Here is a 20,446-nt window from a genome sequence, read left to right as displayed (position 1 = left end):
TCTCTTGCACACCCCAAGATTTTTTATTGTAACAAAAAAAAAAATTTGTAATATTACCAATTTTAATGGATAGGACTCCAACCACAATCTTCTTTAGTCTAATTTCATATTGAAAAAATATGGTTTGCAAACTTGATCCTCATATGCAACACATAACAAATATTCAATATTTATTTCAACATATAACTTACATATTGTGACATTGTTTTTTTTTTCCTTCTTTTGTTCTATCTTGATTGTAACATGTGGCTGACGAACCCAATTAGACACCAATGCCCCAGTTAAGCTGAGACAGCTCGGCCCAAATCAAGTCATCTCCATATTCTCCAAGTAGTGGTTTTTATTGTTGAATCAAATTTCTTCTTTCAGACCAACAAAAGTCAAAAACCATTACTTGTTTTTGAGCTCCCAAACAAAGAATTTCAGTTGCCTGTAAATTAGTGCAGTACATACATAGATACACAGTGATAGTCAATTTTACCTTACACCAACTATTCAAGTCACATTGCATTACACCCCAGAGACCTAGTTTGGTCTGAAAAATCCCAATTCCTAAATCCTCACCAATTCAGCAGCAGATAAAATCTCAAAGAATTTGACACCCAATTTACACGGGTTGAAATCCTTTCTGGGTTTGAAGTCCCTGTATATAGATTAGATACCAAGTCGTTGTTTGAAGAGACACAGAGTAGTGGTGGTGCTGCCCGTGCTCGTGAGCTCACAAATTCAACAATGGGTCGTTCTCGTGGAAACTTTCACTCCGATGAGGACCCCACTCAGAGGTTTCAGTTCGTTTTCGATTAAAAGTTTCGTGCTTTTCGATTAGATTATTGGTCCAAGTTGCAATTGAGCTGCTGTGGTTAGGGATTTTGATTGCTTTTGTTGCAAAATTGGGGCATTTAGTGGAGCTGTTATTGTGTAATGATTGCTTTGAGTTTCTTGCAGTTTGAAAGCATGGATAGATTTTTAGTGTTATACACTAGTACAAGTGTGTGTGTGTGTGTGTGTAGTGAAATGGAAGAGGTAGTCCTACATATTGTGGCTCTTGATCATTCATGACAGAATTGGGTTTACTCTGAATTTCGACTTTTTGACCGTGCAGATCAAGGAGAAAGAAGAATGCATCCAGTGGAGAGAATTTAGAATCTTCAGCTGCAGGTACTTTCCCACTGTTATGTAACTGTATAGCTGTGAGATAATGCCACCCGTTTGTTGTTTTCTTTTTAAGTTTTGTTTCTAATTCTCTGTACTTTTGGACGCAGGTCAGGGGAAGAGTGAAGGGAAAAGGGCTTATCACTGCAATTATTGCAACAAAGACATTACGGGGAAGATCCGAATCAAGTGCAATTCTTGCCCTGATTTTGACCTATGTATAGAGTGTTTCTCTGTAGGAGCAGAGCTGACATCTCATAAAAGCTATCACCCTTACCAAGTTTTGGTTAGTATTAAGAAATCAGTCTCTTTTTCCTATAATCATGTTATTCAGATTTGTCTATGGTTCTAGGTTATTTGCTTAACACAAGTTGTGCATCAAGTGTCTTGTTGTATAGAAGTGACTTTATTCCTGTTTAAGCGGTTCTCTAACAATTAGATAATCAGACTGTTTGGACTTACCCTCTCAACAAATATTCATCATATATATACAGGAGCCTGTTCCAGTAAAAAGAAAAATAGATAAATAAAAACTTTCTAAGTGTAAGACGTATATGCAGACATAAGACAACCTGATTTTATATTTTACTTTCCGTTTTCAGTCAACAAGGTGCTCAGTCTAGTTTTCATCCAGATATGATGCACCGCTTGATATGAGTGATTCTGGACAAATGAAAGTATCCCTCATTGCTTTTTCTTGGCTTTTTTTATATCTTCATTTCAACAGGACAATTTGTCTTTCCCACTTATCTGCCCAGACTGGAATGCAGATGATGAAATACTGCTTCTGGAGGTATTTTATTTCATATTTCATCCGTCAAATGATTTGCTACTGGGTCGTTGTTGATCTGTTCATCAAAGTATTTGGACTCGGGGGGTAATATTTGACTTATATCTAATATCAGTCTTTGTTCTAAAAATTCCTTCGTGTAGGCAACTGAAATGTATGGACTGGGGAACTGGGCTGAAGTTGCTGAGCATGTTGGGACAAAGAGTAAAGAACAATGTATAGAACACTATACGAATGTCTATTTGAACTCTCCATACTTTCCTCTTCCGGTATGATACATTTTGAACAAGTTGATTTTCTTTCTATCTTAATCTTTCAAATCAATAATCAAGTTTTGGCATGTATCTGTTCAAGGACATGTCTCACGTTGTTGGAAAAAATAGAAAGGAGCTTCTTGCTATGGCTAAAGGGCATGGTGAGGACAAAAAAGGTCAGCAACAACTACTTCCTGCCCAAGTTTTGTTTTTATGTTTTTGGTTTCCTTGCATAGTCGTACATATTACTTGACTTCTAGACAGACAAGTAGGATGGGCTACTGCTCTGCCCAAGTCCTTGTCACCCACGCTATATAAAATATCTCCTCATAATATAATGATAGTTCTCACACAGACTAGATGAGTTTTGTGCACTGAGCTTCTGTAGGTTCCTCTTCTACTAGAATGGGAACAGTAAAGTATGGCATATTAGGAGTTATATACTCTAAAGGGTCCTATTCTTTCTCCTTTTATTCTTCTTGGTGTTACTTTTTCTTAATAACAATTTTTTTCTGTCTGCTATAGGATTTCCTATGCTCGGGGATCACAATGTGAAGGAGGAATCTCCATTTTCTCCTTCAAGAATCAAGTATGTTCATTATTCCAATATGCACGTTTATGTTACACTTTCAGTACAGATATGATGTACCATTTCATTGAAATTTTCTTGATTTACTCAGATTGGAAGATTCACACAAAGGTGGCCCCTCTAGCCGTTTACTGTCTAGCATCAACACTGGTCAGATAAGATCTATTCTCGAGTACCTCTTTATGATTTATCAAATGGATCCTGCCTTTCAGATTTGATTCTCAAACTTCTTCCTTTTCTCACACTTCAGATGCAGAATCTGGAGTTCGCTCTAGTGGTGCAAGTGTGGCAGCAACAGCTGGTCACAAGAAGCCATCCAACATGACACAGATTAAAGATGGTCCTGGTGTCTTTAAAGTGGAAGGTTGTACATAATCTTCACCTACAGATTGCAAATGACACCTCTGCTTTATAAAATTTCACCTTTGTTGGTTTTAAGCTGTAACAAAAGTGACACAAGTTTAAACACTAGAGCTTAGCCATGGTTGTTGTCTTGTTTGTGCATGTGTGCCAGACTGGGCGAGTGTTTGTGTCTGTTTTCATCCTACTCTTATTCATTCACTTTATAGTTATTAACAAGTTAAATGAATTGGTCCGAGATCCATAACTTAATGTCTTAATATGGTCGAGATAAAGTTATTAACTCTTCTTTCTTTATTGTTAGCAGAACCTCAAGTTGGCAGGAAAGGCAAGAAACCAAGTTCTTTGGTGAATGAGGGTCCTTCTTTAGTTGAGATGAGTGGTTATAACCCCAAAAGGCAGGAGTTTGATCCTGAATACGATAATGATTCTGAACAGTTATTGGCTGATATGGAATTTAAGGATAATGACACTGAGGATGAACGTGAGCTGAAGTTAAGAGTGCTGCGAATCTATTCAAAGAGGTACTTGGTCACTATAAGTTAAATAGTATGTTAAATCCATCTAGACCTTCTAACTTGTGATGTAGCCAAGTGTTAGCTTAACATGCATGGTGACAAGTGAATGGTGTAGCTAAATAAGGTTTTAATTTACTGGTGCAATGAGGAGGGTTTGTCTGGGATATATTTTTCCTTTCCCTTTTACATTTATTTCTCTCTCTCTCTCTGCGGTTAAGAAAATTATTTTGATGCTTTGGATATACATAGAAGTTTTTTCACATATTATAGTTATGACATGGAAAAATCTTCTCTCTTAAAAAAAAAACACAATAACTTGAAAAACTCCAAGCTATGGACACTTGTTGCCTTAAACAGTTAAACCCATTGAGTACCTTTTTGAGCATATATAAAGTTCCTATACTCCCCTTATTGCTCTTTAAAATAAACTTGTTGGCAGACTTGATGAGAGGAAGCGTAGAAAGGATTTCATACTAGAAAGAAATTTATTATATCCAAATCCTTTTGAAAAGGACTTATCTCCGGAAGAAAAGGCGATATGTCGACGTTATGATGTCTTCATGTGCTTCCACTCCAAAGAAGAGCATACAGAATTACTTCAAACTGTTATTGGAGAGCATCGAACTCTGAAAAGGATCCAAGAACTTAAGGTATGACTCTTGGCTGACTTTGGACTTCTATATGTATTTGATTCAATTTACCTTATTTGAGAACAAAATGCTCTTGGAATCCACTTTCAGTTACTAATGGGAATATATTGTACGCAAGCATGTTGCGTGATCTGGCTGAACTTTGTATGCTACAGCTGATTTTGGTTGTGTCAAATGTCAAATCACTCCTAACCAAAGTAATTTAATTATGGCTTACCATCCAAACTCTAACATGTATGTCTAGTGTTAAAATTAGAATGCATAAGATCAATAATTTGTCCTATAATTGCTTTCCATTCATCCTTCGCGCATTGTGCTCTTTCTTTTATAAGCACTCATCTTATAATCTCAGACATAAGAACCCACACAGACATGAGTATGCTTTTATTGATTCTCTCCTAATTCATATAATATATTCATACAGGAAGCCCGAAATGCTGGTTGCCGTACATCGTCCGAGGCAGATAGATACCTTGAACAGAAAAGGAAAAGAGAAGCTGAAGAGAATGCTCGCAGAGCAAGGGAAAGTGGCGAGGTTGGCCCAAGTCAGGGAAATCCAAATTTAAGCTCTGCCAGTGAAATGGATATATTGGGTGTTTATGGATCAGATTTACTGTCTGAAGCTGTAAGTATACATTACCAACTTCTTAGTTTTTGTCACAATGACACAATTCTGGTTGTTTTCTCTGTTATTTAAGGTTCGCCAATGGTCCTTCATGTTAATAGGTTATTTCTTTTAACTCATCATACTATCAAAAATTCTGTTGTAGGATTGGAGAAGATTGATCATGCTTTTTCATGTACCTAATATTAACTCAAGTGTCTATTGTTGTTGTACCAAGACTTCACTGAAACAGTCTACTTTTGCCCTATGGCAGGAGAAACGTCTCTGCAGCGAAATGGGGTTACCCCCACCCTTTTACCTTAAGATGGAAGAAGTCATCTCAATTGAAATCTTCAGCGGCAATGTCACCAAAAGATCAGATGCCCATCACCTGTTCAAGATTGAACCTAGTAAAATTGACAGGGTCTACGACATGCTTGTGAAAAAGGGGATTGCACAGTCTTGATGTGATGCCTGGCTTCTTGTTCTTTATGTTGTAAATTATTTCATTTTGTATCAATTTTTTTTTTTCCAAAGAAATAACCAAAATGCAAATGCTGTATTTATCCTTTTCAATTCAAAAGTAAATCAGTATTTTGTGCTTGCATTGATTAATCACCACGTTACACCATATGAACATTCATTAACAACGACATTAAAGTATCCCCTAGGTGATATAAAATCACATGTCCCATGCTAGGCATTGGCATGCCTCTCTTATGCTTTTAAAGCATTGAAGACTGAAACTAATCTTACGAGCTTTACTATTAGATCTGAAATCTTGAAACTATAGGTTAAAACATACGAAGGATACAGAGCGCAATGTTTAGAAGTCGCTACACACCAGGTATGGCTGCAAGAGCATAAACTAATGAACTCTTAAAGACTGAATTGCACTACTGCCATCAGCTTACATGTACTTCTGCGCTTGATCCCAAAGAAACTTAAATCTATCAGATATATATAGCTGTACACCTGCCAATTTTCATGGTGCTAGAAACTAGTTTATCATTCTTTTCATATTCCTATCCCGATACTTCCTTTTATCTACAAAAACCAGAACACGGTCATCAAGGTAAGAAACTCCAAATCAGTCCTGAGCAGCCACTTCCATGGCTTCTGGTGTTTCACATTTCTCATAGGCAGGATCAACTTCTTCCTCGAAAATAGAATCATCCTTGTTGCAAGTACCGCTATCACTAGAACTGTCATTTTCATCTTCATTACTGGTACACGGCTGCTTCCTCAAATTGACTCTCTTCTCATTTTCCAACTCATCACCCATTGGAACTAAATTTCGTAATTCTGGTTTTTCTTCAAAAACTTCAAGTTTAGAAGATGTATGAACTTTGGAGCAACACCACTCTGCCATAGCACTAGCACAGGGAGTCGTGATTTTAATGCTAGAACTGACATTTTCAGATATATATAACAGTATATCAGGCTTTGCCTTTACATGAACCCATTTGTTGTCAACCCACTCTCTCGAAGCCCTAATATCCTGTCTCTGGAAAGTCAGAAGCTTCTCCTCACCTAGGATCATATTCAAAGAACTAATAATGATAACTGTCTGGCAAACAAGATAACATACTTTACTAACAAGACTAACAAGTTCAAGTCGTCGTGCACTATTGTGAAAAGTGAGAAACATGGTAAAAAATGGTTTCCATCTCAGAGCATACCAGGGAAGTAGACTTGTATAGCAGTTCCAGAGACGTCAACTCCAGCAACAACACCTTCCCACCAGCCATCACTCCACCATGCATCAACTGGTACTCCAACGTCAAAAGAAGACATGACAGAATCACTGGGGTGGCAGGGCCGAATTGTCAGGCGGCCTGAGCATCTCATGCCCAGTTTATCAGGAGCAGCAACTCTAAAAGCAGGGACCCATTCCTACAGATTAACAAAAATGTGAAGATCTAAACTTCTTCTGTGATTAGTACAGATTCACATTTCTTGAGAATTACTCATGCTAGAACACAATATTGTTTCTTGGGATGTACACATACTAAAACACAATATTGATAGAATTAGAGTGAATCTATATGCACACCATGCACTCAAAAACTCATCATATGAGACAAGCAATGAAGCTATGTAATTTTTATGTACTTGGAGAAACGATCGCTTTCAGATCTATATATGAAGCAATGCCATTACAAAGGTATATACCACCCAATGTCTGCCCAAGCTCCCCTCTTCCATCGTGAAGCCAGAAGAGAATTCAAAATAAAGATAGACATACCTCCAAATTACCAGATCCATCTACATCTTGCACATCATCATATTGAACTTTGAGAAGCTTCTGAGATGTCTGCAAAACCTTACACCTAAACCAGCATCCTCGAATGCCACTATCTTGACAGAGCAGTTCTATCTTCTCATCAACCTTAAAAGAAACTGGACATTGGGGAACAGATTCAACAGTCTCAACTCCAATTGCTTTCCTTGATAGTTTTATTTTCAACTTTGGGTATGTTGGAACGCAGTTTTTCAGCTGACTCTGGGTATGCAAGTTTCTGATACTAGAATAACCGGATGCAAGTCCCTGATGCTCCTCATAGCTTCTATTTCTCTTACAATTCACCCTCAGGGGATCACCAGGTATTGGCTCTTCCTCATCTTTATCATATAACATATCACACTTGACTATTTTCTTGGAGACTTGGGGAAAATGTAAGGAAGAAAGGATTGCTTGATTAGAATACCCCCGCAACTTAGCAAGACTGAAGGGCCTAACCTCATGGTTCTTAAGCTGTCTAAAGCACATATGGACTCCAGATGAAGAACTGTGAGCAACACTAGCCAAACATTTCTCATAATGCTTAGGAGTTAAAACTGTTGCAGGACCGTCAATACACTCAGCACTAATCACCTGTACATGAGGTGTGATAAAAACTTCTCTCGGGTGTGGGTTCAGATCAGGGATTACATCCTCCACTTCCTTACTGTGGTGAAACCATCGCACTTTAACTTTTTTCTTCCCTTTCCTGTCTTCATACATGTCTTCCACATAACCAAGGTAGTAATGTTTTTCTAAAGCCCTAATGAAGACAAAGGAATGGACCTGAAAATCAAGGCCAGTAAAAAAAAAATATTACAGACTGAAAAAAATAATAATAAAAAGAGCACAACTACATGTTGAATTGGTAAAGTATACAATAAAAATTCTTTAATTAAAAAAAAAATTGTAAAGCAAAAGCAATAGAAAATCAGTTGTTTGCTTACAGAAACAGTAGTTCCATTCCTGCAAAATGCTGGGTAGTGCTTCAGCTGCTTGCCACAAATCCAGGCAACACCAGACCATTCAATATGTGAATTTTGACCCTTCAGTTTCCTTGGAACCTGAATCAGAAATGGAAATTACTTCCTAAAAGAATTTGAAAACCCAAAACCCAGACTTAGCAAAAGACAATTAGTGGATACCATCTGATCAGTTTGACGAGCACCGACTCCATTAAGCGATAAAGCTTCTGTTGTTTCATTTGACGGTGAATCTGTTAGAGGATGAGTAAGCTCATCTTAAATAAACTTCAAGCTCAAATAGCAAAGAAATGTGATAAAAAGATCACAAATGAATTAAATCAGACAAAAAACAGAATTTAAAATAATGACTGTTCTAAGGCCTTGAAACTTCAAAACTGAAAGAGCAAGCACATCAACAAGTAACAAGGTATCAATAAGTTTCAATCAATACGGAGTTTGCTGAACAACATGCCAATCTTAGTGTACTTTCTAGACGACAATGGGCAGAGGACTGGAACACTGCATCCAAACCAACAATTCACTCTGATTGTCAAACAGCTATCCAAAATCCCATTTCCCCCCTATCTTTTTGCAAGGGAATGGGCAAGAAGGCAGACATAGGAGACTCATTATTGTTTATGGTAACATTTGGCTCATATACGATTGCCAAACGGTAAACTGAACTACAAAGAGGTTTAAAGTCTTCATGATCAATGTGATAAGAAACTTCAGACAATGTGTTTTGCCAGAACCAAAGATAAACATGACTTCCTGATATAGGATACATGCCAATGATAAGTACTCAACTCAAGCACCAGTTTTTCACAACATTGTTTCTCTAATAGATTAAACTTAGAAAACAGAAGTATCAATTCTATAGGTGACAAGTTTTATTCAGCCCAAGTAATGACCAAATAAGTTAATGCTTCCAATTAAGGTTACAACCTCATATGGAAACTCTGGTGAATGCCCAGAGGTCGACAAATTAATTTCCAAAACCAAATAGGGAAGCTACAGAATCAATGAAGATAAAGATATTCCTCCTAATCAGCAATATCATGTCAGTCAACAGACAAATAATTTTCAACTTAACTAACTACAGCTACCCTGCATACTGCTGACATGATGTAGATACGTCCGACAAAACGAAAGCAAGGAATCCATAGCCAGATTTTGAACTGGTAGGGGTGTAAACAAATACACAATTGACATGTACTAAAATCTTAAATTTCAATGACTCGATGGGTTTGCCAAAGGTCACAGATTAGGGTTTACAACAAGTTCGATTTCAAATAGAAAACAATGCACACAATATACACATATAATAGTGCAAAGCAGCAGCAAAAGTGATCGATATGTGTGAGATTTAAGGTATGACATGGTGCCAATTCTTTCATTTGAGCTTGAAAATTCTGTCAACAAACTCATACTAGCCCTCTCCCTCCCTCCCCCTCCCCCTCTCTCTCTCCACTTCCCTTTAGTGTGTGCAGTGTATTTGTGATACAAGAAGAAGTAAAGGCAAGGATGTTTAATGTGAGAGGAGAGCAAGCTGTCCAAGAAAGTTCTCGTAAAAGAATGACCATATAGAGAGTAGAGACACGTAATAGCCAGCCTCTCTATTTTGAAAAGATGCTGCAATATAATTGGGTTTATACATATCTTCAAAAAAGGTTGTTTTTCTGCTCATCAAAGAAAATCTACATAATAAAACCATTCTCCTTTAATGATACATCACAAAGATATAGAATTAACTTACTCCCTTTTTACTGAATCTGAATCCAAAAAGAAAAAAATTAAGGCCAAACCAGTACTTCAATTTGGAAAGGTAAGCCAGGTGACATGTTATAATACAAACAATTGTATATTATTTGAAAAAAAAAAACACTTTATGTAAATATAAAACTTTTTAGAACAAGTTGCAATCCCCTTTTAGCTAAAGGACTCTGCTACTTGATTTACAAAATATTGAATTCAATGACATAAAACCTGCAGTGTTCCAGGACCCACTAATGCTTGTCCTAAACAGAGGAAATAACACCAATGCAACAAAAATCACTAACGCAACGTCAAAATGCCTCCATTATTCACTATGCACAGAAAATTGCTTCCCTTAGCAATGTACAACTGTGCAAGCAATTTGTATCCTAAACTTGGTAGATCAAGTGCTACTCTTCTGCCATGTTGCTATTTAAAGCTAAACAGTACATCTAAACAATGCTTATCATAAGCTTTATTGGTGAGTTTAAATTCAACCACAAATCACAACAAAGAATATAGTATTCCATCATACTCATTTAAATATAAATATATACCATGATATGAAGCCAAAAAAAAAATTGGTCATATATAGCTTAAACATACTTGAAACCTCGGACCAGCAACGCTTGGAGAGCAAGGATCCAAGCCAGTGTACAACTTCTCTTCTTGATCGCCACCTGGTACACGCATTGATGAATCCCTCGGAGCCGCAAGTGTCGAGGAACTCGTCTGAAACAACATACAACATGTGCCTTATACTCTTCTCAGTCCCTATAACAGCAAGGACTGATTCCCCTGATGCCTTCTTCAAGTAATAGTGCACCACACGGTTACCACGCTCATGACACAGAATGTGCTCCTCCCACGCCACAAACCTTTGTGTTTTTGCCATCATCATATTACTTGAAGATCCCTAAGACCACACAAGAAGCTCCCTTTATCACATTACCTGCAAATTCCCAAATGTTAAAGCTTTCCGAAACTAACAACACAACTGATTATAACACCATTGTTACAACTTTGGCTTCTACAAGAGATCAATCCAATTCAAGTAAAAATAAAGCATAAACCAATCTAATAATACTCATTCAAATGAAAAAAAAAGAACCAACCTTGAGGCAAAGCAAAAGGTGGGTAGGAGTAAAAATAAACAGTGGAAAGGTGAAAGCGAAGAGAGAGCTAGAGTAGTGAGCTGTAGACCCAATTCGCAGAAACGAACCGGGTCTATCACCCAGCTGGGTTCAACAAACGGAAGGCTGAAACGGCATTCACGGTGACGGCGTGATTGACAGGGCAAGAAAGCGGTTATTGCAGCGAGGAAGGTAAAGCAAACAAAACCCAGAAAGCGAAAACGAAAACGAAAACGAAAAGCAGAGATGGTGTTTCAGCTAGCGGTGGAAACAAGAGTGAGGTTTTGGGTTTAAGAGAGGAGGGAAGTGGGTTTTGGGGTTTATGAAAGTTAGGAGGGAGACAGAATGAGCTAATGAGAGGAAGAGAGAAGGCGGCGGGAGAGCTTGGGGACCAAGGCAGAGCAGCGGCCAATGACATTCGGTGAAGGAGAGGAAGAAGAAGAAGGAGGAGGGCGAGGGTAGAATAGGGAATATGGTATATTTGAGTCAGGTCAGGTACTTGACCCATTGACTAAGTGGGATTCTTTGGACACGTGTGCTCAGTACTTATTACACTCTACGTCGTCGTTTATCATTTTGTGAACTAGATTGAAATACATAAACGAGCGAGGCGGACCCGCGGAAACGATGTCCTAATTGCTAATTCTATACGAACTTACCTCTACGCCTTTTTTTTGAAAAAAGAAAAAGAAAAAAATTGTTCAGAGTTTTTATTTTTTTTAACCAAAATCATGGATTATAGCACACGGATTCTTGGTGAAAATCATATTTTCTTATTTATACTTTCAAATCATGATATTTTGCTCACTGACAGAACTAGAAAATTAATTTTTTTTACAATTTTTCAAAGTCTGAAATAAGAAAATTCATTAAAAACAAAAAATGCGGCAAAAGATTAGCCCAAACATAAGCAAGTGAGGCTACAAAGGTCCAACCATGCGGTGGTATCACCCTTAATATGTCTAATTTTGCAGAAATGAACTCGTATTGTTTTTAAAAGAAAATTATTCAAATATTTGATTTCTCACTTAAAATTGTGAATTATAGAAAAAATCACGTATTTTTAATATTTGAGATCTTCTCACTCTTGAATTATAATATTTAAACACTTATTAAATTGAAGGAACTCAAAAAATCTCAATTCAGTTTTTTCTTATAAATTTTCAAAGTTGAAAAACAAGTAAATTTCACACACAGAAAAAAAAATTACGTTAGCACTCTATTTTACCACTTGCACTCAATTTTTAACTGTATATAAGGAATTGAGTACAAAGAAGAATTGGTGAAATAGAGTGCCAAAATTATCACACACAAAAAAGTGCCAAAAGATTCGTTGCAGTTGCATTATAGATGGTACAAAACTTTCACACTGAATCAGAACTCATCTTATCTTGTATATATAGACTACAGAAAAGATATGGATATGCAAGTATGCAACCATGTCCACATATTTGTAACCCAAGAGGATAATAATGAACGCACAGAAATAGACTAGCAGTACTGAGAAAACCCTTCGAGGCTTTGAGCTATCTTTGAGCTCTGGAATTGGGGGATCATATTGGAACGAACAATATGAAAATGTCCACACTGAGCAGCTCCCAATTACACCTCTTGAAATGCACCGCTACCACTCTAGCAAAATCAACCTCCTCATCAAATCCTTCATATCGGTTTCTCAATCCCATCTCATCATCACAACAAAAACACCCTCCTTCATATCCAACTATATCATCCGCATCTTTACCTGCTAGAAAATGCAACATTGGAAAAGCCAGTAGTCCCAAATGCCTTGAAAAGTCATCCAAAATTCCTACACGAGTTGATAATGGGAACTTACAATCATCCAGGTTTTTGATAATGGGAGCTGTTTCTGTAGGAGTTGCGATGCTGCTGATGGGGATTGATGATCAGCAAAAGGCAATGGCTTTGGGACCAGAAGGTCCACTGATGGAAGAGTTTTGGGACAATGTAAGGAGATATGCACTGTATGCTCTCACAGTGAGTACAGGTGCTCTCTACACTGTCTTCCTCCCTATATACGAGTTGTTGAAGAATCCCATCTCTGCAGTTCTCGTCTTGGTCATTTTAGGTGGAAGTTTCTTCATTCTTACCCAAGTCGTTTCAGCCATGATTGGTGCCACAGACTTTGATTATCAATACCAATATTAATGATGTCCATGAGTTTAATCTGATGATGAAGAATAGGTACTTTTTGAATCCATCTAGTTATAGATAGATATGAAGTCTACTTCTATATATTACAATTGAAGTTGTATAGAAGCAAATTAAGAGCAGTACAAGTTTCTTCCTTATCTTATTAATTCAGAGGAATCAGAGCTTATATCTCTTATCTTATCCAAGTTTCGACATGGTTTTCTGCATACATGATTTATATTGTAGCACATGACAATTGGCATGTATCACTGCTAGAGATATATGTAAGATTTGAAAACAAATTAAAGGTAGCTAGCTAGGGATTAACAAATTCTCTGCTTTGACAAATGACAAAGCATGTGATTCATTTGTGCATAGGTACGTACTTGACTGCTTAACTAGCATTACATATGCTCATAATAAGGAACTAGGAACCAATAACCATTACTTAACAGCTGGTATTATATATCCGGTAGCAAGCACTAGTTAATTCAGTGGCTAACAAGCTACAGACGAAACAGAGAGAGGGTAACGAAAGCTATTGGCATATTGGAAAGAGAGGGTTTGTCCAGGGCCAAGAGGCTGACCATCATTGACTAGGCAGTCGTTGTAGTCCATGCGCCTGAAGACTTTAGGATTGACAAGGCGGGCGGAGCTAAACCATCCACAGTTGATGTGAATGTCAGAGATGCTGCAACCTGAGACGCACGTGTTGAGGATCTGAACTGTGTAAGCCGGAATTCCACTTGGGAGTGGAGCCGTTTCCCCTTGGAAGATTGTTATGTCGTCCTTTGAGCATGCTTTCCCAACTGGATTCATGTCACCCCCATCTGATCCATCTCCATTTCCATTTCCATTTCCATCTGATCCTTCTCCTTCCCCATTTTCATCTGATCCATCTCCATCTCCATCTCCATCTGCAATTAATGAAAAAGTACAACAGAATTGAACACTTTCATACACTCAAAAGGCCTAGAGAACAATTTAGATTGGAGACAAGTCCATGTGCAGTTTTGGACCACATCTTATCATATATATGTTGGTTACTGGAAGGTCCAACCAAATGATCAATACTGGATTGCATTGCATCAAAGCTAGCCCAGATCGATGCTCAATAACTAGTTGACAAATTAATCTTGGGACACAAGGCCCAATCTTGTCTGAACCTCCAGTCTTCCACTATGTACTCCTATGTACTATATATGCAGGCATGCAGCTATAGCTTGAGTACTAATGATTAATGAACCACGTACATATATAATTTGCATGCAGCTGGAAACAGATAAAAGACTGATCGAGAGGGGAAAATTAATTAAAGCAACATATATTGAGGCCAGACTACCGTGCAGTAGTTAGCTAGCTGTCTAGCTTAGTCAGGAAGATAGAGGCCGGTGAGGGGTACGTGAAATAATGACTTAGAATTATGACTGACTAGGCTAGGGAAGGGATCGAGGAGGAATGCGATCGATAAACCAAATTCAAATCAGTTAATTTATTACATTACCAGATGACTGCAACAGCTTCCGACCAGGTCGAGGTCCAAATAGGGCGGCAGTGTTGGTGTTTTTCTTGGTAAAGACCACTAGTCTCTTAATGTCATCTATTTCCCCAGCTGCTGCAGTACCCTGAGTTCCTCCCATGTGAAACAAGTCCTCCACTACTGCCATATAAATTTTAAAATCTTCCTTTGATTAACACAGAAAAATGTACGTACAATAGATAAAGCCAACAGAATATCAATTTGTCAATCATGATCGTGGAGGAGCTTAAATTTTAATTAAAGACCTTATTTTAACTACTTTAGTACTTATTACAGCTTGTTCATAAATGTATGAATACTCGTGAAAAAAGGATGACAAACATAATTATATATATCTGATAGCTAGCATTCAGGCATGCATATATATGCATGGTCAGTCAATGATCATCTCGGAAATTAAATCAAAATATTTTATGTTGGGTCGAAATGGCACATAAATTAGCGGCGTCTGCACTACGAAGCACGCTATTATATTTAACAATTAATTAATGGTCCTCAAAATATAGCCATATATATATGTACTAGCAAAGCAAGCGGAGAATTAAAGAAAGCAGATCTATCGAGGAATTGCTGAAGGAATGTATGTGTGTACCGAAGAGCAAAGGAAGCATAAAAACGAAACAGAGAGCCAAAGAAGCTATGCAAACTGATCTCCATCTGCCGTTCACACTTTTCAGTACTCCTCCTGAGCTCGTGATGATCCCAGATGCCATCTCCTCTATCCGATCGATCTGCTTCAAACATATACATACACGCACATCAGCAAATATTTAAGTATCTATCGTCAGAAATTAAGCTAAAACAAAAACCCAGCCAACTGATATGCATAAAGAGCTATGCGCGCATGAAGGAAAATAAAGAAGAAACATATCGAGTTTGAAGATTTAACCTTATGGTACTTCAAACAAAAAACAGTATCTTACTAACTAGCTAGAGCCACTGTGTAGGAAAATAGCTAAATAGACGTGAATCTAACAGATGATCTGACTCTGATCGCGGCTAAAGGGAGATCGAGCAAGCTGAAGCTGAACTGCTAAAGTGAAAGATCAAGTCTTTATAACGGGAATTGGAGTGCTCGAGGTTACATTCATTCCCAATGAGCCATTTATATGCGATTTATTACGAAAGTTACCACTGCCAGCTTTTGAGAGTCTGCATGCAGAGTTTTTGACTAGTTGACTGTCCCTTTCCAATTGTCCACACGGCTGGATTTGAAAATAAAAGTAAGAAAAGGTGATTAGAATACAAAATTAAGCTTAAGCTTATTATGATTACATGTGTATCAATTATGAACAACATCAAATTATGATATTTTGTTTTCTTTCGTCACCTCTTGTTTTTAGGAGTAAATCTGTATACGTTAAGAGAAGCTATATATATATATAAAACAATTATAGGCTTAGGGTACTCATTATTGAGATTGATGTAGAGCTTCATGAAATTGATGACAAAGTTGCAAACTTGCAATGAAGTCCAATAAAGATAGCTTTAGGAAAGTTTCCTAGCTAATTAGGTCTAAGTGTCTAGCTAACAAATGCAGCTGACCGGATCATGGTGCTTTGCCTGCGCGCAGAATCGTTCGTGCATGCGGCCATGTATAAACATTTCATCCAACTTTTCTCTTCTCTTCGTCCCTTTTTTACGCCCTATATTCCGATCGAGTCGCACCAAAGTTCCTAATTAATCTTGACCTCCTGGCAGTCCAGGTCCTCAGTAATTACCACTACTAAGTACTAACTGATCCTGGAAACTTTAAGCAAAGCAGTAGTTGGGCATTTACTGTATGTGTGAGCTAAAATGCAGCAACATTAATTGAATGCTTCTCAGTTCTCACACTTGCATCAGTCAGCTTTAGTAGTTGTACGTTTTCCCAAGAAAGTTTGCAGCTGATGGATAAGGCAGCACCCAGCAGGCCAGCAACTGAGCAAGCAAGTTTAATTCGTCGATCATTAATTTGCATGTATGGTAATTAAGATTTTAATTAAGAGAGGGAACTAACTAGCTATATAGAGTTAAGAAAAGTAAAAGCCCAGCCCCTGCAACCTAGCTACTAGTTACAGTTTGCTGCACTAATTAAGCTTTTATTTTGTGTATATTACATGCAGAAAGGGAACATGCATGTGCAAAGCCAATGACAACCTTTAGCAAAAGAAAAAGGAAAAAACCTAGATTTAATAGGATCGAGTATGTCAAGAGACAGAAATTAAGAGATTCAAAAATGTTTTCTTGAAAAGGCTAATTAGCTAGCTAGGCTGGGCCAGGATTTGAGATATGAGATTGATGAGATGGTAAAAATAAAGATACAAGAAACGAAGGATGATACAGCCGCCAAAAGGAGCATGTATGGCTTTAGTAATGAAGCCATTGATCGATTCCAAGTTACTCGAACGGCCATTAACCGATCACGTAATACCGTGCAACTGTTGAGTGAGATTAATTGTAACACGTGGCAGCTGATGGCAGCTGCATGCTTAGCTAGTTAATTAGCTCTTCTTAATTAGTTAGTCTAGTTAATTAGCATGGTTAGTTAGCCTCATGTGGTATAAATAGCTGTACGATTGCTTGGTTCAGATAGAATGCAAACTTCAACAACTTTAACAAATTCTGTTAGTAATTTCTCTCTCAAATACTCTCTGTACCTTCGTCTTCTCCGTCTTTGTTTTTTCCTTTCTACAAAACCCTAGGGGTCATCTAGACTACCATGGCTATCATGGTATCAGAGCATGTATAGATCCTAGACCTGTGAACCTTGCTTCCGCATCTCTTAATCAAGAAAGGACGTACTCTGTTCATGTCTTACTCTCAGATCTAGTTAATTGAAAACTTTGGAGATCATCGGAGCTCGAATCAAGTATAGTGCTTTGTGAAGACCTTCGTCTCTGCATCTCAAGTGTTCGATTGAATTTTCAGGTGAATCGCACTTGTTTTTGCCTCACAATTTGTCAGATCTGCGTTCTTGCTTTATATTCTGGAGCCACAAAATATGAACTAGCTGTTTCCTGGAGCAAACATCTTTGTGATTATATCAATTGAGCTGTGCATTGTGATTAGTTGTGAAAAACAAAACTAGAGTATGATAAAGTGAAGACTTGAGTAAAATTAGGCTGTGAAGTGTTGATCTTTGTCAATATGAACAAAATTCTGAGCATAGTTATAAGAAAATTGAGCATCATACAAGATTAGGTTAAGTGTTGATCTTTCTCAATATGAACAAAATTCTGAGCATAGTTATGAGAAAATCGAGCATCATACAAGATTAGGTTACCTGTATAAGAGAAATCTTGATATTGTTTCAAGAAGATCATTGTGCTAATCACTGGTCATAATTTTCTTTGGAAGAAGTGAGCTTTCTGAAAGTATAGTCATGGTCATGGCATCTCAATGCACCTCTGAACTTACTCATGCTGATGTACACTCATTGATGAGTGTCATTACCATTCGACTTGGTGAAAGAAATTTTATCAAGTGGAGCTTCCAGTTTCAATCAACTCTTGCTGGAAATGGACTCTTTGGTTATTATGATGGTACAGAAATACCTCATCCTTGCTATGTGCTCACTACTGAAGGTGAAGTCACTAGTGAAGAAACATCTGCTTATAAAGATTGGAAACAAACTGATATGGCTCTCATGAGTTTGCTTATGGCTACTTTAGATGAGGATATTGTAGATGTGATCATTGGTTGCAGAACATCAAGACAGGCCTAGCTTGCTCTTCAAGAACGTTTTTTTGCTGCCTCAAGAGTGGGCATTATGCAACTCAAGACTAAGTTACAAACCATGAGGAATTAAAGGTGGTGAGTCTATTGAAAGGTATCTGCAGAAAGTCAAAAATGCTCGTGATCAACTTTTGTCTGTTGGAGTAAGTGTTCCAGAAGAGGATATTATCATTGTGATATTGAATGGTCTTCCTAAAGAATACTCTAGTTATTGAAAGCAGAGAAACACAGATCACACTTCGTGATTTAAGATCACAGTTGCTTGCAGTAGAAAGACGCATTGAAGGAAGCTTCTTGCTTAATCCTACCATGAGTGCTATGATAGCTCGTGGAGAAGAACCAAGGAATGCAGGACATGAGAACAGCTCTTGGAATAATAGAAATGGGGGGAAAATGAAGGATGGAAGAAACAGTGGAGCTGGTGTTAAGTGTCAAGTATGTGGCAAAAAGGGTCATACTGTGGATGCATGCTTCAAAGGTCCATAAATGTCAGATTTGTGGAAAACATGGACATCTTACTATTACATGCTATCAGAATCCTGATTACAAACCTCAACAAGGCACTCAAGTGCAGTCCTCAAGCCTCAACAGTGGACTATCTCCTGAATGTCAAATATGCTCGAAGAAAGGCCATACTGCCGCTAATTGCTTCTATAGAACTGATGTTCCTGCTGGACATCCATCACTGTCTATTCCTACCTGTCAGATTTGTGGTCTGAAGGGTCATGTTGCTTTGAACTATTCTCACAGGACTAACTTTGACTATCAAGGTTCTGAACCTCCTGCATCTCTTTCAGCATTGATTGCACAGAATAATGGAAACGATAGTGGGGTTTTTCCGCAGCCTCATATGGGATACTTGTTGTCCAATGATACTTCTACATCTCATTTCCCTGGTGGTTTTTATCCAAGTCCTGGAGCCTCAACTTCTGGTACAGGTGGTTCTTCAAGCAACACTGAAGTGTGGATAGGAGATTCTGGTGCCACTCACCACATGACTTCTGATATGAGAAACTTGACCATTGCTCAACCATATACTGCAGATAACAAGATCACTATTGGGAATGGGGCAGGTTTGGATGTGTCTCATACTGGTGCTTGCTACATTAAACCTGCAGATCATGTTTTCAAACTGAATCAAGTTCTTCATGTTCCTAGTCTAACTATGAATTTGTTGTCGTTTACAAAGCTATGCAGAGATAGTAGGTGCTTCATCACTCTTGATGAGAATAATATTGTTGTGCAGGACAAGGCAACAAAGACAATTCTCTACCAAGGAAAGAGCAGTGAAGAAAGATTGCTTCTCTTCAAGACACCACAACTTTCAGCAATAAACCAACTGTCTCATACTGCTTTGGTTGGATCAGCTACATCTCCTTCTGTTTGGCACTAACGAGTAGGCCATCCTTCTGAACCTGTGATGATCAAGATGCTCACTAGCTCTCAAATAAAACCACCTAGTTCAGCTCCTAGTCATGTGTGTTCATTTTGCTTAGAAGGCAAGATGCATAGACTGTCATTTCCAAAGTCTGAGTCACATTGTACTGTACCTTTTCACAAAATACATTATGATGTATGGGGATCTGCACCAAATCAGTATATAGAAGGTTATAGATACTATGTGACATTCATTGACGATTGTACAAAGTTTGTGTGGATTTTTCCACTGTTCATTAAATCTGAGGTTCTCGCCAAGTTTGTGCAATTCTATACTTTTGCGCAAACACAGTTTGATTCTACAGTTAAGATACTTCAAACTGATGGGAGAGGAGAGTTTAACAGTAAAGCCTTTCATAACTTCTGTTGACACCCAAATTTTCACAAGTTCAAATTTAATAAGTGACAGGTGAGTCATCGACCTCATAACCTAGTTAGGCCTTCAAACAAGCCCATCTCATGCCAAAAGGAAGCCTTCTAGTTAGCAAAATATACAACAAGCCCAAATTCTCAAACAACTAACGTGCCTCTTCAAAGCAGCCGA

The 20,446-nt window shown here is 37.9% G+C and overlaps 5 protein-coding genes across 10 annotated transcripts; 3 read left to right on the top strand and 2 right to left on the bottom strand.

Moving 5' to 3' along the window:
- The first annotated feature begins 346 nt into the window (after positions 1–346).
- Positions 347–5,532, top strand: LOC112164653 (transcriptional adapter ADA2b). 2 transcript variants are annotated; one of them, XM_040506100.1, is made up of 13 exons: positions 347–782; positions 1,103–1,158; positions 1,263–1,438; positions 1,880–1,945; positions 2,086–2,211; positions 2,297–2,372; positions 2,722–2,785; positions 2,877–2,935; positions 3,036–3,149; positions 3,453–3,669; positions 4,103–4,313; positions 4,738–4,938; positions 5,188–5,352. In XM_040506100.1, exons 1-13 carry the CDS (start codon positions 733–735, stop codon positions 5,239–5,241), a joined length of 1,470 nt encoding a protein of 489 aa, XP_040362034.1. In that variant the 5' UTR covers positions 347–732; the 3' UTR covers positions 5,242–5,352. The 2 variants fall into 2 exon arrangements, with proteins under 2 accessions (XP_040362034.1, XP_024156694.1); XM_024300926.2 differs by having other exon boundaries at positions 351–782; positions 5,192–5,532.
- Positions 5,533–5,650: 118 nt separating this feature from the next.
- On the bottom strand, positions 5,651–11,533 carry LOC112164652. Of its 2 annotated transcripts, none has more exons than XM_024300923.2 (7): positions 11,037–11,533; positions 10,528–10,873; positions 8,347–8,393; positions 8,149–8,265; positions 7,166–7,987; positions 6,600–6,813; positions 5,651–6,450 (listed from the first exon to the last, which is right to left on the bottom strand). In XM_024300923.2, exons 2-7 carry the CDS (start codon positions 10,820–10,822, stop codon positions 6,008–6,010), a joined length of 1,938 nt encoding a protein of 645 aa, XP_024156691.1. In that variant the 5' UTR covers positions 10,823–10,873; positions 11,037–11,533; the 3' UTR covers positions 5,651–6,007. The 2 variants fall into 2 exon arrangements, with proteins under 2 accessions (XP_024156691.1, XP_024156690.1); XM_024300922.2 differs by having other exon boundaries at positions 8,347–8,417; positions 11,037–11,532.
- A 979-nt stretch (positions 11,534–12,512) lies between these two features.
- On the top strand, positions 12,513–13,385 carry LOC112166110. Its single transcript, XM_024302878.2, has one exon. The coding sequence runs from the start codon at positions 12,627–12,629 to the stop codon at positions 13,221–13,223; it is 597 nt and encodes a 198-aa protein (XP_024158646.1). The 5' UTR covers positions 12,513–12,626; the 3' UTR covers positions 13,224–13,385.
- A 148-nt stretch (positions 13,386–13,533) lies between these two features.
- Positions 13,534–15,798, bottom strand: LOC112168030 (TPD1 protein homolog 1A). 4 transcript variants are annotated; one of them, XM_040506689.1, is made up of 4 exons: positions 15,672–15,798; positions 15,341–15,479; positions 14,713–14,868; positions 13,534–14,125 (listed from the first exon to the last, which is right to left on the bottom strand). In XM_040506689.1, the coding sequence occupies exons 2-4, from the start codon at positions 15,459–15,461 to the stop codon at positions 13,707–13,709; spliced, it is 696 nt and encodes a 231-aa protein (XP_040362623.1). In that variant the 5' UTR covers positions 15,462–15,479; positions 15,672–15,798; the 3' UTR covers positions 13,534–13,706. The 4 variants fall into 4 exon arrangements, with proteins under 4 accessions (XP_040362623.1, XP_024160915.1, XP_040362625.1 ...); XM_024305147.2 differs by having other exon boundaries at positions 15,638–15,757; XM_040506691.1 differs by having other exon boundaries at positions 14,713–14,865; positions 15,638–15,757.
- A 1,543-nt stretch (positions 15,799–17,341) lies between these two features.
- LOC121049449 lies at positions 17,342–20,159 on the top strand. The gene is made up of 2 exons (XM_040506885.1): positions 17,342–19,538; positions 19,712–20,159. Exons 1-2 carry the CDS (start codon positions 18,866–18,868, stop codon positions 19,753–19,755), a joined length of 717 nt encoding a protein of 238 aa, XP_040362819.1. The 5' UTR covers positions 17,342–18,865; the 3' UTR covers positions 19,756–20,159.
- Positions 20,160–20,446: the final 287 nt, after the last annotated feature.

The sequence above is a fragment of the Rosa chinensis genome, chromosome 5, assembly GCF_002994745.2.
Source record: "Rosa chinensis cultivar Old Blush chromosome 5, RchiOBHm-V2, whole genome shotgun sequence".
Lineage (NCBI taxonomy): Eukaryota > Viridiplantae > Streptophyta > Magnoliopsida > Rosales > Rosaceae > Rosa > Rosa chinensis.
This window is presented reverse-complemented; position numbering and strand designations above follow the sequence as displayed.

What these genes read in the sequence shown, in the direction of transcription:
- LOC112166110 (XM_024302878.2), top strand. Translation starts at nt 12,627, where the DNA reads ATGAAAATGTCCACACTGAGCAGCTCCCAATTACACCTCTTGAAATGC.
- LOC112164652 (XM_024300922.2), bottom strand. Translation starts at nt 10,822, where the DNA reads ATGATGATGGCAAAAACACAAAGGTTTGTGGCGTGGGAGGAGCACATT. An exon ending in GGAATGGAACTACTGTTTCT is followed by an intron (nt 7,988 to 8,148) that starts GTAAGCAAACAA and finishes CTTGATTTTCAG; the next exon opens with GTCCATTCCTTTGTCTTCAT. An exon ending in ATGGATCTGGTAATTTGGAG is followed by an intron (nt 6,814 to 7,165) that starts GTATGTCTATCT and finishes GTTAATCTGTAG; the next exon opens with GAATGGGTCCCTGCTTTTAG.
- LOC112164653 (XM_024300926.2), top strand. Translation starts at nt 733, where the DNA reads ATGGGTCGTTCTCGTGGAAACTTTCACTCCGATGAGGACCCCACTCAG. An exon ending in GCATGGTGAGGACAAAAAAG is followed by an intron (nt 2,373 to 2,721) that starts GTCAGCAACAAC and finishes TGTCTGCTATAG; the next exon opens with GATTTCCTATGCTCGGGGAT. An exon ending in AAAGGATCCAAGAACTTAAG is followed by an intron (nt 4,314 to 4,737) that starts GTATGACTCTTG and finishes ATATTCATACAG; the next exon opens with GAAGCCCGAAATGCTGGTTG.
- LOC112168030 (XM_040506689.1), bottom strand. Translation starts at nt 15,461, where the DNA reads ATGGCATCTGGGATCATCACGAGCTCAGGAGGAGTACTGAAAAGTGTG. An exon ending in TATGCTTCCTTTGCTCTTCG is followed by an intron (nt 14,869 to 15,340) that starts GTACACACATAC and finishes TTTATATGGCAG; the next exon opens with TAGTGGAGGACTTGTTTCAC. An exon ending in GAAGCTGTTGCAGTCATCTG is followed by an intron (nt 14,126 to 14,712) that starts GTAATGTAATAA and finishes CATTAATTGCAG; the next exon opens with ATGGAGATGGAGATGGAGAT.
- LOC121049449 (XM_040506885.1), top strand. Translation starts at nt 18,866, where the DNA reads ATGGAAGAAACAGTGGAGCTGGTGTTAAGTGTCAAGTATGTGGCAAAA. An exon ending in CACTATTGGGAATGGGGCAG is followed by an intron (nt 19,539 to 19,711) that starts GTTTGGATGTGT and finishes ATTGTTGTGCAG; the next exon opens with GACAAGGCAACAAAGACAAT.